Raw genomic sequence first — 19,442 nt, 5'->3', positions numbered from 1 at the left:
TTGACTATAACTCAGAAATGCAGCCCAGTGGCTTTCCAGGCAGAAGCATGGCCACGCCCTCCCACAGACTAATGGTCTGCACCATGCTGCTGAGACTCAGGCTTCTCTGTGAGTTCAGCGACAGAGCTGAGATGCCCCACAGGAAGCTTGCTTGATGGTCATTTGTCCCTGGGATTGCCCGTGTCTGGGCAGTTTAGAAGCCTCTCTCTCTCTCTCTCTCTCTCTCTCTCTCTCTCTCTCTCTCTCTCTCTCTGATGATGATGATGATGATGATGATGATGATGATGATGGAAATCTTTCTTTCCATTGCCAAGCCATTGTTGTAAACATGCTACCCAAACACCTTTAACCTTGAATAAACCTGTCAAGACTCAAGAGCATGGCACAAGTTTTACACATTTTGAAAGTGAACTTGGGTGAGTGGTGGCGATGATCATTGTACGTTATGTAACTTTTTATGCCTTCAAAAAAAAAAATCGGCTGCCTAGGAGAAGTCCCAGTGCAGTCCTATAGAACAGGCAGTATGTTCACAGAAAGGATTTTTATGTAAACGTTATACACTGTACTTGTTCAAATCTAGACTAAAAAAGGCTTCTCCACACAGGCTTTCTAGGCTATGTGGTAGAGCCTGTTGCTTCTTGGCTGCAAACCTGTTGAACACCTTACAATTTTAAATGCTGTAGGCAGTTATGATAAAACGATAAATCCTTATACATCTAAAAACATGTAGAAACATCTCCATTGCAATCTCACAAGATCATCATCATATACTTGGCCCATTGCTGAACACGGCGTTTGTTTGTACCCGTATGTTTGAATAATTTAAATATGCAAAGACCTTAGAATTATTTATAATTTTTGTATCTAAAACAGACCTTTTAGACCACCCCGATTTCACACCTTCACATAAATACACACCAGCCACAGTTACACTTGTCCTGCTTAGCAAAGCCACTTGGCTCTGAAACTTGACAAAATTCTGAAATTTCTCGATATTAGTAGACATGAGCATTATAAAAAGGGTCATGTTTTTCTTATTGCTACCTGCCTGTATGTGTGAAAATTGCTTCAACTTCTCTAAATCTATGTTCTCACTGGCGAATGAGGATAATAACACTCTTTAATGCGGTTGTGAAATTTAATAAGGCTACTTATGTGGTAAGCGCTTGTTAAGCATTAATTTTTACATCCTACCTCATCTGGCAGTGTTCTTCCCTTGGGAAGGGAGCACAACGGATGCTGATAACAGTCTTGGCTTTTTCCCCATTTTCTCTCTGGAGCTTTAGAGAAAGGAATTATAAGAGCTACAGCGTCACATTTGTTAGCGTTGACCTAACCGTGGTTTTGCTTTCTAAGACAAAGGAAGATGGTCATAGTGCCAGCAGTAGCTGTCTTCCCCTTCTCAGTCAGTAATTGGTAAGATGTGCTTGACGTGGTTACGAAACAATGAGAAAACTAGTTTCACAGGTGTTCAGTGCTGGTGGCAGGCGTGGTCCTGGGTATTGGGTAAGTATGGCTGTAATACCCCGAGTTTTTCCTGAATCTTTTGTATGGTTTGAGGCTTGAGGAGACATGGGGACCGTAAAACACGAAGCACAAAGTTGTGAAACAGGACAATAAATCTTAAACGGGGACAGACTGTGAGACAAGGTATAGCACGGTAGGAAACAGAGAATATTGAGGCAGGGAGGGGAGCAGGAACTTAAGGGCCAGAGGCAGATGGCAGATTCAGTAAAACAGGGGATGCATTCCCATGGCTGCCTCACTGTTTTCTGAGTTCAAAGTAAACTGTCACTGGCTTTTTTAAAACCAGAAGAATTGTCTGGCAATTTTTTCTCTCTATCTTTTTTTTTTAACATGGGGAGGGGAGTCAAGAGGGTAGTAGAGGCAGAGGCAGAGAAAGGCAGAGAGAGAGAGAGAGAGAGAGAGAGAGAGAGAGAGAGAGAGAGAGAGAGAAAGAGGCTACCTGTGAGCACATGGAGAGAGGGGAAAGGGAATAGGGGGAGGGGGGGAAGAACAAGAGCTTATCTGGCAATTTCAAAACCTTATTCCTTTATTATTGTTTTTGTTAGAATTTTAATAAACATTTATTTTAACCCGTTTTCATCTTCGAATTCCGTACAACGCAAATGTAATAAATTTTACTATGTTAGGGCAGAGGGAAGTTTCAGGCGTTGATCTGCAGTTTGTCCTTCTAGATATATAAAGTGATGTGGAGACCTCTGGTGGCTTGCTCGGTTTTTCCACTGTAAAGAGTGAGACGCTCAGTAGAGACTTCTGATCAGAAAGGACCTTAAGAGATTATGGAGTCCGAGTTACTCATTTGGCAGAAGGACCTGAAGCCTGAAAAGGCTAAATGCCTTTCCCAGGCTCACACAGCAGGATTCTTCTCCAGCATGCTGTTGCCCATAGCACATTGTTCTGCAAGCCCTTCATTTTGTCTTAAAAATGCTTCATGTATCCCATCATGCTCTGCATCCTTATTCCTCATTCCATGCCCCAAGGTCTCTCCTGGGACCATGACAGAATTTTCCAGGCTCTTCTTTCTCTGCTCCCAATGTCTTCCTTTCTGGTACCCAACCACCCACGTTATTGCCCAAAACAGACTGGGATGGAGAGATGGTTCAGTAGTTAAGGGCTGCTTTCCCATTGGACCTGGGTTAAATTCCCACCACCTGTATGGTGGCCCATACCCTCTTCTGGCTTCAATGGCCAATGCATGCAAGTGGTGAATAGACATATATGCAGGCAAAACACCAGTGAAGTAAAGCAAACAAAAGAACCTTAGGCCTTGGGGTTGGGGATTTAGCTCAGTGGTAGAGTGCTTGCCTAGCAAGTGCAAGGCCCTGGGTTCAGTCCCCAGCTCCGAAAAAAAAAAAAAAAAAAAAAAAAAAAAAAAGAACCTTAGGCCTTGTCCTGACCCACTGCTTTGTTCAGACTTCATCAGTGTCACCAATATCCCAAGATTCATAGCCTGCTTTATCATACTTGAATAGAGGTCCACCTGAAAAAAACTGGTATTTTTTTGAAGAAATCTTTTTTTTTCCCCTTTTAAGTTCTAGCGTGTCGTTTATGTGTGACCCTGGCTATGTTGTTTAATCTTTGAAGCCACATTTTTGTTGTAAATTAAAAAGCGAACACTTCCTTTTAAACGGTAGGGTTTGCCTCAGGACTGCTGGAGCCATCTGCAGCACCCCTGTGATAAGGTATCCACCACAGAGTAGTGGCTCTTGTTGGCTGATTTGGCTCATCCTTGTGATACATCCCTGCCAGGCTTCATGCAGAGTTTCCTGTCAGGGAGGGACTTCAGGGCCACACCGTCAGGGCTTGGTGTACTGACTGGCACCTGTGAGGTCTGTTCTCCAGCAATATTTGTTGAGTGAACTCGAGTCATGATACCTTGAGTCATTTCATCTTTATACGTTATAATTCTTTATGATATAAATAAGAGAGCTAATGAAACGGTACATATGGAACATATAGCATGGTCACTGCTCAGAAATGTATTTCAGTAAGTAGAGATCAAATGGATGGCGCTTTCCTGTGATCCAGGGCTGGATTTTCTCTAGAACATTCTCTACAGCGTTAGCGTTTTGTGGTGGTCTTTCTTCCCGTCTGCCACCCACCGCATTGGCTACATTTTCTTGCCCCCAGCTCCATTCAAAAATTTTAATTTCCTACTCCCTGTTCTCATGCTCCAGGAAAAGAAAATGCTCCCGTAGGAGAAAATAAAGTCTGGCCAGCCTTGGGCTGAGCCTGGACCATGTGATTTCTGTAGCATTGGGTAGGGGGGCTAAGATTTTAAACCCATGTATAATTGAATTTAACATAAGGGATTCCAATGATGTATTGATCTATCTTATTAAGATGTGGATCTTTGTTTGGGTAAAAATTAAAAAAGGGCCTGACCAGCTCTTGCTTGTCACTGCTCCACACTGGCCCCCTCGTACTCTCGGACCTGCGCAGTGGCTCCCTGGTGTTAGTTCTGGCACTGTAGGGCCATATAGAGCTAACATTAATTTATCTCGGCAATGGCTGGTTCCATAGTGGCACCACAGCATGTTAGCCTAGTTCTAGCCCCAGGGGCCTCTCCATTTCCATTGCTAGTTGCCCTGGCCAAACGCTGGCCAGCCAGGAACTCTAGTCCCAGCTACCCAGTAATATCAAGACTCAACAAACTGTAACCCAACAACTGTATTTATATGTTATTCAGAATCTACAATACACCCACACAATAAACTTACAACCAATTGATAAGGATATAAACCGCCTACCTAGATAAGATAAATTTGCCTACAGAAATTCATCCCAGCTACCTTGGCAGTTCAGGACCACTGGATTCTGGGTCATCCTTCTCTGTCTCCATCTTGATTCTCTCTCCTCCTCCTTCTCTCCCTCCCTACAAAAACTTTGTCACCGCCTTATTCTTTTACTATCCAGTCATGACCTGGATCTAACTTGTGCCAGCCCTCACCTGCATACTGACATCGACCTCCAGATTTTCTTTAGAGAAGAGGATCTTAATAATCCTGTCCGGAGTACTGTGAGTGCTGACAGGACTATATTGAATATGGAACTAAAGCCTTCTTGGTGTTTGAAAACCATAAAATAAAGGGGTTAAGGAGAGGAAGACCTCCCTCCTAGGTCTAGCATTGGTAAGAGGCAGCAAAGATAGGCAGATCTCTGTGCCTCTTCATCCAGCAGCCAGTGAGCTCTGGGTTCAGTGAGAGACTTTGTCTCAAAAACAACTAAAGAGGAAAGCAATAGAGGAAGGCATACCGAATTTGACCTTTGGCCTCCACATACATGTGCATGTATGAGCACATACACCGATATATATGACTTAGGCACTCACACGCACACACACACACACTCGCACACGCACATGTGCATGAACTTAAAAGACAGTGAGGACATTACAAATCAGGTGTCAGTGTCAGGTAGAGAGTAAAATCAAGTTAAAAATGAAATCCCCCTCCCCCAAAAAAAAGAAAGAAAGAAAGAAAAAAGTGACAGAAGAAAAGCCACAAAGCCACTTGTGAAGTTTAATTCTTTTAGGTAGGAAAAATAACAACAACAACAACAACAAAAAACCATTATTTTTGATCAAATAACTAAAGTGTAGTTGACATTGAAATGCGTAAAATAGATAATACTATAAAAGATTTATTTTTAAAGAAAAGGTGGGGTGAGGGGGAAGTCCTTTTCACATAAAATGGAGATGAAGAGAATCTAACTCTGAGGGGGCGATGTTAGGCACTGCCGAGTTACAAATTCCAGAACTGTAGGCTTCAGTTCTCTTCAGTAGCACGGTGAAGCCGGTGGGTGACCACGGCCATCTTTTGAGAGTTGAGGCAGTTTAACAGAGTCAACACAGCCAGGCTTCTGTGTCCCAAGTCCAAGCCCAGTGTCCCTTCCATGACATACAGCATGAGCTCTACGAAGACCACAGTTGAGGCGTGCTGACCGGTCACTTAATGTATTTAGTGTTTAGTGTCTTGGGCCCAAGGGTTGCTATGGAAAGATGTCTGTCTTTCAGTTTATGCCTGTGCAAGCACCAAGTGAGGAAGAGAGGAATGATCCTGTCCTTTTCGCCAGTAGAGTCCGGAATTTGATGGCGGAGTAAGTATGTCCTGGAGATTCCAAATGATAAAGAGAATTACTGATGTCATTAAATATAGCTTGATGCTGTCCCCCCTCCCCCGGTGATTCTCCATCACCAACTCATTTGATAAGTAAAATGGTCTGCTGAGGGACACTGGCAACAACACAGTCTTCAGATGCTTCCCAGGCGTCGCCTCAAATGGATGAAAGTATGACAGGTAGAAAGAGCAGCTAGCATCTGTCACAGATGCTGGCCTGTCACTACAGCGCCTTGGGGTGGTTTAGGAACTCTTTCTGAGGCCACTTTCCTCTTACTTCCTGCACCACCCAAGGCCCAGTGTTTTAAAGGTGTCAACGATTACAGCCTCCATGAGGAAGAGCTCGTAGAAAGGATACACAGAAAAGGAAAACAGTTACCCCATGGAAGGACGGCTGGAACTGCATTTACGAACTGCACAGCAGTGAAGTGAATATTTCCTGCACGTAAGGGGGTTTTAACTGGCCAGGATTTTGTTTAGATAGATCACCCGGCCTGTAAGGAAAGACTGTATTATGCTGGGTGACCACCCAGGCAGCCTCAGGGCCCTCTGAAGTTATTCCTTTACCCAGGTGCCTCGTCCTTCTGTGAGCCCCACTAGGAGGCTTGGGGCCAATAGACACACAGATCCCCTCCACCTCCCCCGGACGGAAACTCTGAATCTGACTTTGTCCTGGCTAGTTCTATATCAGCTTGGCACACGCTAGAATCATTCGGGAAGAGGGATTTTCAGAAAAATGCTTCCATGGGATTTGCTCATCGTCAAGTCTGTAAGGCATTTTTCATCTTTTCTTTTCTGTGGGAGGACTTTTAAAAATATATATATTATTTCTTTTATTTTTGAGATTATAATATCTCCTATTTCCTCCTTCTTTTTCAACCCTCTAAGTCCTCCCATATAGCCCTGCCCACCCCTCTCAAATTCATGGCCTTTCCTTTCATTGAGCGAGTGAGTGTGTGTGTGAATGTGTGTGTTAGTGGTGTGTGTGTGTGTGTGTGTGTGTGTGTGTGTGTGTGTAAATACATAACACAGATACTCAGTCTGTATAATGTGACTTGTATGCATGTTTTCAGGGCTGACCGGTATTGGAGAACCAATAGGTGTACTCTTCCCTGAGGAACAGTTTGTCTCCCCCTTTCAGCATTTCTTAGTTTGTGGTGAATTTTCTTAATTACTGATTGATGTGGGAGGGTTCACAGTGGGTGGTGTTAAACATCTTGGTTGGTGGTCCTGGGAGCTGTAAGAAGACAGACCGAACAAGCCATAAGGAGCAAGCCAGTAAGCAGCACTCCTCTGTGGTACTCGCATCAGCACCTGTCTTCAGGTTCCTGTCCTACTTGAGTTCCTGTCCTGACTTCCTTCGGTGATGGACTGTTACCTGGAAATACAAGTGAAATAAACCCTTTCTTTTCATGATGTTTTATCACAATAGAAATCCTAAGGCCAGATTTTGTATCCATTCCCCATAAGCACAAAAGTAACTTTGTTTTCCAAATAGGATAAATGTTTATGGAAACATTTTTGCTATTGAGGATACTTGGGTGTGCTCATTTTATTTAGTTTCTAAACCAGCTACAATTTTTGTTTTGATTTTTTTCTTCCCACAATGTAAAAGCAAATTTTGTAACTATATGCCCATTGGTGTCTAAAAATGAAAAAATAAATATCAGAACTAGAAAGAGTTTGTATCCTATATCTCAGTTTCCCAAAGTATACCGAAAAACAAAGAAGAGATTTATTCAAAATTAGCTTTTATTCATGCACAGTGAATGGGTTGAGTGATGGCGTCTCAGAAAAAGTAAGAGGACAGTCACCCCACCCCTGAGCTCCTTTTCCTAATGTATAAAATGGACAGTAAAATTACTGCTTTGTCTTCCGCATGTTTTTTATTATAATGAGACAAGTCAGAAAGTAGACAGTGAAACCACCTGAAAGTGTGCCAGCTTATGGCAGCTCTCAGGAGACCAGAGTGCACACTGAGACCTGTGTTACAATGTGACAGGCAGAAAGCAATGATGGGCACAGCTCGTGCTCTCCCCACTGAGCGCTGTGCGTGCCCTTAAATCACATTGTCTAGCTTGGTGCCCACAGCAGTCCTGAGGTGAGGAAGGCAACAGGCCCAGCTACTGAGCAGTTTCACCAGAATTACACGAGAGGGTGATGGTGTGGGACTCAAGCCTGCGTTTCCTATCACCAGACCCCCACATCACTATTACGCTGTACGATTTATAACATTACAAATAATGTGTTGGCTTTCTGGTTAGAATGCAAAATACATATTTTCAGTTCTACAGACAGACAGAGAGGGCGGGCGCTTCACTGGGTGAGACTGGAAAGGTGGCACATGAAGAGGAGAATCTGAGGACTCATTCACTCCTTTCCAGGCACCCAGCCCACTCAGCAGCTCAGGGGTGGTGGAAAACCATGGGCATTTCGTTGAACTTTTTTTTTTTTGTCTTACTGTTTGTAGAGCTTTGGAAATACCAGTAACGGATCACACCTATGAAGACTGCAGGCTGATGATTTCAGCGGGGCAGCTCACGCTGCCTATGGAGGCTGGGCTGGTAGAATTCACTAAGATTAGCCGGAAACTGAAGTAAGTGTATCCTTAAACCACTAAACCCTCATCGGTGTTCAAAAGTGGGAAACCCTATCTCCGTTCTCTCTTTATTCTTGTTCAGCTCTCGTCCTATGGGGTGCTTAGCAGGAGAGGCAGAATGGTGGATTTAGCTTCTGCTTTTCAAATCTGTTTTTGTTTGGTCAAGAGTAACTGACACAGTGGTGTCTCTGCGAGCTGCCCACAGTAAGAAGCAGGAGTTGTCCCTCTGGATGTAGGTAGATCATCCTGACATTCACAATGCCCCAGGGCAGCTTCTGAGTACAGACCTTCGTATAAGAGGGTTTGCACCGTGGATGACACTGGCACACACTGCTTAGAACGTCATGTGGGAAAAACTGACCCAGACAGCTCTTATCACTTAAAATACCTTTCCTACACCTGCCTTTTGAAAAGGTGTGTGCTTGTGTGTATAAGTGTGTGTGTGTGTGTGTGTGTGTGTGTGCGCGCGCGCAATATCCTTATCCTTGTCCATTTTTATTTATCCTTACTAGGAATTTACAGGATTTATTGACCCCAATATCTTGGTTTTTTTTTCACTTTCAATAGCTGATATCAGAGGAAGTGTGTATAGTTTAGTGTATCACCCATTGTACCATTTTTATCAATGATGCATTATCAACCTGAAAACTTTTTGAAAGAAATACTTATTATTTCCAATAACAACTTCAATAAGCAGCCGTCAACTTTCCAGATAATTTCAGGTTAAAATTACTGGATCGCTTCCTGGACCCCACTCTGCTCTTAGTGACCTTTCTTTCCTCCCAATGTTTCTTTGTTTTTGTTTTTGTTTTTTTGTCACTAATACCGACATACTTTTAAAAATCAAATGCTTACACGTGTGCTTGGCTTGGTATGTCCTCTCAAATGTTTACTCGGTTCTGTTTTAAATTGATATAGAATATTTTCCCTTCCATAAACTTATAAAATAACACTCGTGAGAAACGGTCCATGTGACTTAGGACTGATAACACGTACTTGGAATCCTTTATCCAGGCTGGACTGGGACGGCATCCGGAAGCACTTGGACGAGTACGCGTCAATCGCAAGCTCCGCCAAAGGTGGCCGAATTGGAATCGAGGAGTTCGCAGAGTACCTGAAGCTGCCCGTTTCCGATGTCCTGCGACAACTTTTTGCTCTCTTTGACAGGGTACGTTAAGCTTCACCTTTAACGTTTTTATTTTGGCCGGTCGCTACAGAGTGCAAGGCAGAGGGCTGACAAAACTTATCCGGTCAGTGTGAGAAGAACCAATGTAATTTAATGCCATGAATACATCTTCCCCTTAGTATGGATAAGAGATACAGTTGTGGACATAGGTAGTGTAACATCGCATGGTGCGAACTAATTTAGGTATCTGCTCAGCAGTGTAGAATTGGAAATGTTTATAATTGGGATATATATATGTGTGTGTGTGTGTGTGTGTGTGTGTGTGTGTGTGTGTGTGTGTGTGTATGTTTGTAGTTAAACCTTCTAAAGGTATGTAGAATTTGTACATGGGTGACACGGATGGTAGTTTACTGTCCCGAACATTTCTGGACTGTCCCCGAAATGCACGAAGAGCAAATGGGTTCTATTTTTTACATGGAATTGCCTGACGGCGTTCACGTGAGCTGCCCACCCTCTTGCAAAATGTAAGCGGGTGCAGCGAGTCAGCTGATGAGTCAATCAGGAAAAGCGAAATTAAGATTTTGAATTTCCCTTAAAAATTTTAGTATAAGGAGCATTAATATGGACTCTTCTGCTTATAGTTCTGAGTTTAGCACGTGTGTAGAAGCCTCTGACATTTCAGGCAAACTGGTCTTAAAAGAGTCTAAAAGTATACAAATACAGTAGTTCTCCTGAAGCTGTTCATTTGCAGTTAAACCTGCCTCCACCTTTAATCCCTTTTAATCATTAATCTGCGGTCCATCCTAGTCTTTATGCAAATCGAAGGCCATATGAATGGATTCGTATGGTATTAAAGTCCTCATTCAGCTGTCGTGATGACTGATCAATAAGTCGTTCCTGTTATTTCTCAATTGAGGAGGATTTGCCTTGTTTAAATGTGGCCTTCGCCTTCAGGCCTCCATGGTTCCCACCCTCACTGATGGCTCTCTGGACTTTTGTCTCATCAGCCCTCATTTCTTTACAGGTAGTTTGTTCTTTTGTAGTTTAAGTGGGAGAGAGCTGAAGGAGCGCTTACTCCCTCTTGCTGAATTCTAGAATCCTCGGTTACCTATCATCACCCAGAAAAGATATTTTTCAGTGAAGTCCCTCTGATGACAGACAAAAAGAACTTCCTGACCCCCTACTCCTCTCTCTTCTTCATTCCTCCAGCATGGGTCATCTTCTTAGTGGTTTGTTTTGCGATCTTGTAGAACCGACTAGTCTTTTACATAATACAGGTTGGTCATCAAGCTTTTTCTGTTGGTAGTCCCTATGCAACGCTTCTGGGCTTGCTACAGCATTCAAATAACATGTCCTCTTACATGAAACAGCATATTCCTGTCACGGCGTGCTTAAAGCATAAGCTGATAAGCACAAGGTAAGGAAGAAAATGTACTGGACGTGATAACGCAAACTGATAAATTAGAGGTGCTTTTTACTTCATAGCTGCTGTTTTTGTTTCTTTTTTAAACTTATTCTTCTGTCATACGATATGCCCCCAACCATAACCTCCTATCCTCCAACTCCCCCCTCACTCCCCTCTCCCCAAGATCTGCTCCTCCTCTCCCTTTCTCTTCAGAAAAGAACAGGCCTCCCAGTGACATCAACTAAACCCAGTGTAACAGGGTACAGTACGACTAGATACAAACCCTCATATCGAGGCTGGGTGAAGCAGCCCAGGAGGAGGGAAAGGATCACAAGAGCAAGCAAAAGAGTCAGAGACACCCGGTCTCCCACTATTAGGAGTCCCACAAAACGCCAAGCTAAACAACTACCACATGTATGCAGGGACCTAGCACAGGCCCATGCAGGCTCCATGGTCACTGCTTCAGTCTCTGAGCCTCTGTGAGCCCTGCTTAGTTGATTCTGTGGGCCATAGTTTCCTGCTGTCCTTGACCCCCTCTGGTTCCTACTTTCCTTCTCCCTCTCTCCTGTAGGGTTCCCTGAGCCACTTAATGTTTGGGCGTGGCTCTCTGCGTCTGTTCTCTTCAGCATAGCCAACACTGTTAGGAATCATTTCATTCACAAGCATTCACGCACGCACGTGTACATATGTATGTACATATAGGCGTCTTGAGGCTTAGACTCCCTCTCACGGCATGGGCCTCACGTTAAGCCAGTCATTGGTTGGCCACTCTCACAAGCTCTGAGCCTCTGTGACATTTCTACAGCCACTTTCGGTGGGCCTCAGAAACCATCCAAGTGGTATCCGGTGAAGTTTCCCTAGTCGACATGCCGACAGGAAGGGGTATGGCAGCACCGACATGCACGCGAGGAAAGGAGACGAGGAAATAGGAAGGGCGTGAACTGGGTAAATGGGGGCCAGCACAGCTCACCTCTAACATCCTCAGAGTCTCCTCATCAGCGTTAAGTAGCCTTTGTAGGACCTGTTCTGTACTTCTGGTGTCAAGCTAATGTAGCTGGCAGTTACAGGAGTATTACAGCCTCTGACTGGTGATACCTGCCAACAGTGGTGTTTCTCTATCGCATTTAAATACTGGAAGATTCAGGAGTGTGGGAGGGAGCTAAATGCAGGGATTAAAGCAATCGCCAGTCAGACAGATTGGCTCGTTCTCCCTGAGAGAAGGCAATTGGCTCAGAGAGTGACACCAGTGAGACCTGTAGCCTAGTTTACCAACCAGGTTTCTCCATGGACTGTTTCAATAGGTCTTTTTGGGTTTTTTTTTTGTTTTTGTTTTGTTTCTGTTTCATTCTGTGGTGTGGAATACAAAGTGTCACTAATGCAAATATGATGTCTTCCTCCTTGACTCCTTAAGCAGTTTATGAGTTTGATTTGACTGTGCCTGTCCGTGGATTCTGTATGTGCACCTGTGTTGTTTACCGTGACTGAACAGGGTAACGTGATATTTCCTGGTTAGCCTACCTGCTTTATGAAACATCCCCACCCTCCTTCTCATGGTCTTCAATCTATTTATAAAACAGTGAAATGTTCATGGCACAATTTAGTAAAAAAAAAAAAATTCAAAATGTCAGCTTACACAGGATGATCCCAATTCTATACTAAAAAAAAATGAAAGAAAATTGTGGCAGGCCCCATAATTTGAACCATATACAGAATTAAAATGGACATGAAGAAACGTCCACACAGTGATGGGCCATATAGCTTCAGGCTCATCCATAGCGATGCTATGAGATGAGGAGTTTTAAATCTGTTTCCATATATATATATATATATATATATATATATATATATATATATATATATATATATATATATGGAGAAGAGTTTTCTTATACAGAAGTCTTGAAAGAAGAGACAAAGGCATGAAAGGTGGGGCCAGGGTTCATCTGATAGATGGTGAGGGAGCTGTGCACTGAACTGGAAATAGTACAGGGGCAGCTGCCATGATTCCAGAACTGGGGAAGGAATTCATAGAAACATATTTCACTCCCCTTTCCACGTATAAATGTTTATTCCCTGTACTTGTCTTTCCATATAGACCAGGAGCTGCTCTTCTGCCTACCACATATTAAAAGAGAAAATTGTGCAGAGAATTAATGACTAATGTATTAAATAGTCTCTGTCTGTCTGTCCATCTGTCCATCTACTCACCCCCATCTGTCTCTGCCCTTCTCCTGTGTTTTCCATGCAGCTGCATGTCTGTGCCTGTGAAGATCTTCTTTGTTAAAAGCCGAGTTATGTAATCTCTGCCACACCTTGCGCACACACTGGCACATGCCAGGCCCGCTTCCCCCGTCTTGTGAAAAGATTGAGCTGGGACTATTAGACAGGGGAGCAAGGAGATGTAGCAACTTCAGGGGTACTGCTCTCAGTACCTTCTGGAGTAATTTCAGTGCTTAATGAGGACTGAGTATTCCTATTGATCTTATAGGAGCTGGGCGTTCTTGTGTGGAAAATGCCCACAGCTCTCTATGGACACTTCCCCTCTTTTCCTTTCTCCACGTCCCCTAAGCACCATGCATGTGTTAGGATTTGAGAGCTGGAAAAGCCCACTCTTTCCTCTCAGCTGCACTTTTAGGTAATCTACAGAAGCTGCATAATTATTACTACCAATCTGTCCCCCAAAAATGCTATTATTTCTATGTTAAATTAGATACTCAGATATTTGACTGTAGACAACTTAAAGGGTCCAAATGTTTACTAGTTTGGAATAATTTCCTTTGGCAAGATCCTGTCTCTTTGAGAGGCGAAAGCAAAGGACTCTTTTTTTGTCTTTGGGTTTAATTTTTGCTTGTTTATTCTTATAAATATTTACTGAAATCTTCATGTCAAAGACTAATGAGGAAATTTGTTAAATGTTTAGAAATTTCAGAGACAATGGTTTAGAACAAAGGCCTCTCTATACTGTGTAGTAATAATTCAAATTAAGTGCTAAATTATTGGCCAGCATATTTGAAGGAATTTTAAAGCATTTAATGAAATTAAGAAATAATACCACCTAAGTTAGGAACAGTTTTAGGGCATCCATTTCTATAGATGCAACAATGTCTTGCCAGGACTATAACAGCGTCCTCTCTTATTAATCTCCTCGTAGAGTTTAAGTTTCATTCTTTCTTCTTCCCTCCCTCCCCTCCCTCCTTCCTTTCTTCCTTTCTTTTTATATGTAAGGGTGTTTTGCTTGCAAGCCTGTCTCTGTCCCACTTGTATATTGTGTATTGTCCCAGAGGCCAGAAGAGGGCATCAGATCCCCTGGAGTAAGAGCTATGGGCCAGCTTGTGGTTGCTAGGAATTTAACCAGGGTCCTCTAGAGGAACAGCCAGCGCTCTTGACCTCTGAGCCTTCTCCCCAGCCCTCCTCCACCAGTGGGAAGTCATAGTATATCAACTATCCTTACAGACACAAAGAAAAGAACGAGAACTTGATTTCTAGTCCCTCAGGTATAGTCTGACATGGGCTCAGACTCTAAGTAACCAATACCTCTTCACAGACCATTGTCTAGTAAGTCTTGGACGATTGCTATTTTCCTTTTTTTTTTTTTTTTAAATTGCCAGGCGTCCTATTCCATTTCTGCTGTTTGGTACTGAGTTCTGGCAGCAGTGTGCCCTTTGATTAAGCATTACACAGGAAGGGTTTGTGTATCCTTGAGAGCTCTGGCAGCCCAGCCTTTCTGGCAGTTGTAACGTTCTGTAGATCTCTGATTGTTGTTTCATTCTGTGGAATGAATGCGTTTCTTTATCCCAAGCTCCTCCTGTCTGTCCTGTTCTCCGTGTACGTCTTGAGTGCCAATAATAACAAACGTTCTGGCTTGCCTCTTGCTGTTAGAGGCAGGGTGCTGTGGTACAGGGAGCTCGCTCCTGATGAAAATGAGAGTACTTAGTAGGCACCTTAAATGGCTGTAGAGGGATCAGGACATTAGCTGTCTTTTTAATTTCCATGTCAGTGTTGATTCAGTAAAGTAGTATTTGCTGGTTCCTGGGAGAAGAGCTCATCTTGATGTCAAGCCCAGCTATCCAGTCCTTTCATGAGGAAACTCACTTCATAATCTACCCGGCATAGTTAGAAGAAAAGGCTAAAACTTCTGGGTGGGATAGGTAAACTTTTCTACTTAATTTGTTTTGGAAGTTTGGCATTCTTGTATGTCTGAATATTTCTTTCCGGTTCTAAGTCTGACTTAGCTCTCTCCTTTTATCTATAAGTACCTATCTAATCGTAAGAATTATATCCTTTATCTTTGTAGTCCACGGTTATCTGGGAAGTTTGAATCTGAAACAGAAAGGAGTTGTAACAATCTGGACTTCCTCACTGCGCCAAGTGAGGGATTCTGGCCTTCCCTGAGTGCACAGGGAAGTAAAGAGCAGGCTTTGTAAAGAAAAGACTGTGTTCGCCCCATTTCATCCTCACTCTGGAACGATCGAGAGTCCAGCATGAGGGACAGTTTGATACAGTTTCCATGGACTCCAGACAGCTTTTGATTTCACCCCACATGGCATTCTGACCAACAAATGATTGCCAAATTCAGAATGTCTGTTCTACACCATGTTGCAAGAGCTAAAGCCACTCCTGACAGAAAGGCTTTACCTTAGATGGTGGCTGGGCGTCCTCAGCATAGACTCCGTCCCTCTCTGTGACGTTCAAATTCTACTTAAAGGCACGATGCACCTAGTAGGTTGTGGTCAGGAACACTTTTGAAAATGAAGCAACGCATAAACGTAGGGTTAGGGATGATGGTATGTAATATGTCTTTCACATTAGTAGAACCAGGTTCAAGGTGTGTGTGTGTGTGTGTGTGTGTGTGTGTGTGTGTGTGTGTGTGTGTGTGTGTGTGTCCTTCTGGCTCTAAACCGTTCCTGTGGATTTTCAAAGGACATTAATTCACTTCTTTCAAGGACACTCGTCACTGCAGTTTCCTCTCAACTGCTTCATGAGATTCTGCGGCCTTCACCGTCAGTCAGTTTTAGCACACCACCAGCCTCCCGTGATTCCTTCTGTCATCTGTTGTGTAATTCTTCGTTCCACGCTTCCCCCCTAGAACCCAGGCTGCCGTTAACTGATTCCTGCCTTTCTGGACATTTCACACAACTGGAATGTCATGACACATAGTTCTCTATGTCTGGCTTTAGTTCACATGCTTTGAGGTGTATCCAGGTAGCGTGCACCAGCGATGAACTCATTTTGCTTATAGCATTTCTTTATATCAAATATCCATTCAGGAGCTGGTAGATGTTCAAGTTGTCTTTACACTTTGTACAAAGAGAAATAATATTACGAATGGTGTTTATCATTGTTTATTGTTTATCTCTTGTATCATTGTTTATCTCTTAAGTTAGTAGCTCTTCCCCCCCTAGATTGGGATTACATTTTCCATTTTATGTGGCCTCTTCTATCCTTTCCTGCAGGCTTCAGCAATGGCGTTTCCTCCTGGATAGCAATTCAGGTCGTTATAAATGCTCTAATAAATAACCATGGAGGATTATATGGTCCAGTAAAGAAAAGACTTACTCATCTAATAACAGCATTTTATTCTATCATGATTTATAATAACTGTTAGCCAAGTGTCTTCTTTCTTTACAATAGAAATGAGAGGAATTTAAAATGTAGCAAAATAACAAAACAATGTATCAGATGAGATACATTGTATATGATATTAACTGCTGACTTGGAAACATGGCTCCATGGTTGAGAGCACTGGCTGCCCTTCCAGAGGACTCAGGTTCAATTCCCAGAATCCACAGGGCGGCTGGCAACGATAACTTCAGTGCCAGGAGATCTGATTCCTTCTTTTTGTCTCCCTGGATTCTGCATGCATGAGGTACAAAGACATACATGCAGATAAAACACCCATACATGTAAAATAAAATAAAAATAATTTTAAAAAAAAGTCATAAAAAAAACAAAGCCCATTTCTTTTAAAGAGGCTTCTGTGAATGGATTTATGTCTCTGTGAGACACAGTGAACCCTATGAATCTCTTCAAAGGAAGGTAGTCTGTTCTGGATACTTTCCCTTACATAGCTAAGGACTATACTTTGTCTTTGCTGTTCATAGAAGCAATTTCGTTGTACCCATGAGCAAGAAGGCCAGTTATTGGGTATGGCTGAGAGAGACAGGACATTGAGGACATCATACCCATGACCAAATAAATAAATAAATAAATACATAAATAAATAGATAGATAGATAGATAGATAGATAGATAGATAGATATTTAATAAAGTTAGCTGAGTGTGGCAGCATAGAGCTGTAATCCCAGCACTCCAGAAGTGAACCAGGAGCGTTGTGATGTCAAGGCCTCTAGGGCTATGTGGTGATCATCAGCTGTGAGGGAGAGATCGAGAGTCTCTAGCTACCATTCTCTTCTAAGTAGCCAGCCCATCCATTGTTGTAGAATCATACAGTCCCATGGCAGGCAATTTCACCTCTCTTCTCCTTTGGCTTGACTTTGAGGTATGAGTGGTTCTGCAGGGGCCCGTGAGGCAGACCCTGTTACACAGCAGTCCAGAATCCCTTCCAGTTCAATTCTGATTCGTTGCTATCTCAGCCGATGAACTGACTCTCATCGGACTGTGCTGTTTGCTGCCTCTCAAGCACCCAGCATCCCTTGGTTCCTTTGTGCTTCTACTGCACAGGCCTTCTAGGTCACTTGGAGACTGACCACCTGTAGCCAGGCGTATGTATTGCCTGTAGATGCTGCTGTATTCTGCAGTAGATGCTCCCTTTCTTCCAACTCAGCAGAATTCATCACTCTCCTTTGGCAACTCTGACAGCTTGGTAATACAGTATAAACCACATTACATGCATGACTTGAATAGTGCTAACCTTTTTGAATTTTTCTCTATCCAGAGTATGTTTTTGTCTTCCAGGAGATTTTTACAAAACCTTAATACCAAAGCATGATATGTGAAATTATAATGGTTTAGTATTAATGACAGAAGTATGCAAATGGACACAAGCTTATACTTATGGTCAGTCCTTACGGTCTACTTGGTTTTGAGCTCAGCAGTTTTGTTTTATCTTTGCATCCTAACTACCTAGCCCATGTCCCGACATGTAAGAAGTTAGATCGAATCATTGAGAAGCAGACAGAGAAGATAAGCTTATTGTCATTTTTCAGATTTGAAATTGGAACCTTCCCCTAGATACTCTGTAATAAAATAATTGTGTGTGTATACCCATGTAAAGGCCAGAGGTTGATGGTGTGTGTGTGTGTGTGTGTGTGTGTGTATACACATGTAAAGGCCAGAGGTTGATGATGATGTGTGTGTGTGTGTGTATACATGTAAAGGCCAGAGGTTGATGGTGTGTGTGTGTGTGTGTGTATACATGTAAAGGCCAGAGGTTGATGGTGTGTGTGTGTGTGTGTGTGTGTGTGTGTGTGTGTGTGTGTATGTATACACATGTAAAGGCCAGAGAGGTGTGTGTGTGTATACATGTAAAGGTCAGAGGTTGATGGTGCGTGTGTGTGTGTGTGTGTGTGTACACGCGCATTTGTAGAGGTCAGAGACTGATATCTTCCTCGATTACTCTCTCCTTTACTTTTTGAGATAATGAAACTTACTCATTTGGCCAGACTGGTCAGCCAGCAAGCCCAAGGATTCTGTTGTCACCACCTCCCCAGAGCTGGATTACAGGGTCGTGCTATGGCACTTGGCCTTTTACATGGGTTCTAGGGTCCAAGTCGAGGTCCCTGTGTTCACTCCACAAACACTTTACTAACTCAGCTCTTTCCTTAGTCCTTACATGGTATGATCATAGAACCATTCAGCCTGAGCTGTCTTTCTCTGAATTCGCCAATGGAACTTTCACAGTCACATGGGGGACTTGGATTAGAATGCAGCTTGTGGAAAGGTAGGATTTCCCGGTCACACACTGGCTGGGAGAATGCTTGTTAAAACTCTGTGATCGAATCTCACAAATGTAACATCAAAGAGAGACAGGCAAAGAAGCCGGGCAGAGTAGTGGGAATGGTCGAGCTATAACCACTAATCTTTCAGAGATGATAGTGAGTGTGATGAGTGGACAACCCCCACCACCTGGGTAACAGACAAAAATGGGGAAATTCTTAAAAATGTACAGCCTGCCGTGACTGAAGCATGAAGACCCAGACAAGCCTATAAAGACCTACGGTTTGTTTTCTTTTAATGACCCAATGAACCAGCCTCTTAAAAAACAACAACAAAAAAAAGATTTTGTTTGATTTATAAGTGTGTGTGCGTGCGTATGTGTATGTGTGTGTGTATGTGTGTGTGTGTCTGTGTCTGTGTGTGCATGTGTGTACATATGTGTATGTGTATGTGAGTGTGTGCATGTGCGTATGTGTGTGCATATGTATGTGTACGTGTGTGCGTATGTGTGTGTATGTGTGCATGTGTGTGTACATGTGTGTATGTGTGTGTGCATGTGTGTATGTGTATGTACATATGTGTATGTGTGTGTATGTGTGTATGTGTGTGTATGTGTGTGTGCATGTGTGTACATGTGTGTACATGTGTGTGTATGTGTGTGTGCGTGTGTGTGTATGTGTGTATGTTTGTGTATATGTGTGTGTCTGTGCATGTGTGTGCGTGTGTGTACATGTGTGTATGTGTGTATGTGTGTGTATGTGTGCGTATGTGTGT

General features: G+C 43.0%; 1 protein-coding gene across 1 annotated transcript in view; it reads left to right on the top strand.

The window, feature by feature from the left end:
• Lpcat2 (lysophosphatidylcholine acyltransferase 2) overlaps positions 1 to 19,442 on the top strand; it is a 62,872-nt gene that overhangs the window by 26,544 nt on the left and 16,886 nt on the right. The window contains 3 exon segments of the mRNA NM_001271344.1: positions 5,540 to 5,622; positions 8,113 to 8,238; positions 9,256 to 9,409. Coding sequence (NP_001258273.1) covers positions 5,540 to 5,622; positions 8,113 to 8,238; positions 9,256 to 9,409 — 363 coding nt within the window.

The sequence above is a fragment of the Rattus norvegicus genome, chromosome 19, assembly GCF_021556685.1.
Source record: "Rattus norvegicus strain SHRSP/BbbUtx chromosome 19, alternate assembly SHRSP_T2T, whole genome shotgun sequence".
Classification (NCBI taxonomy): domain Eukaryota; kingdom Metazoa; phylum Chordata; class Mammalia; order Rodentia; family Muridae; genus Rattus; species Rattus norvegicus.
The sequence above is the reverse complement of the archived record's forward strand: the minus strand, read 5'-3'. Positions and strand labels throughout refer to the sequence as shown.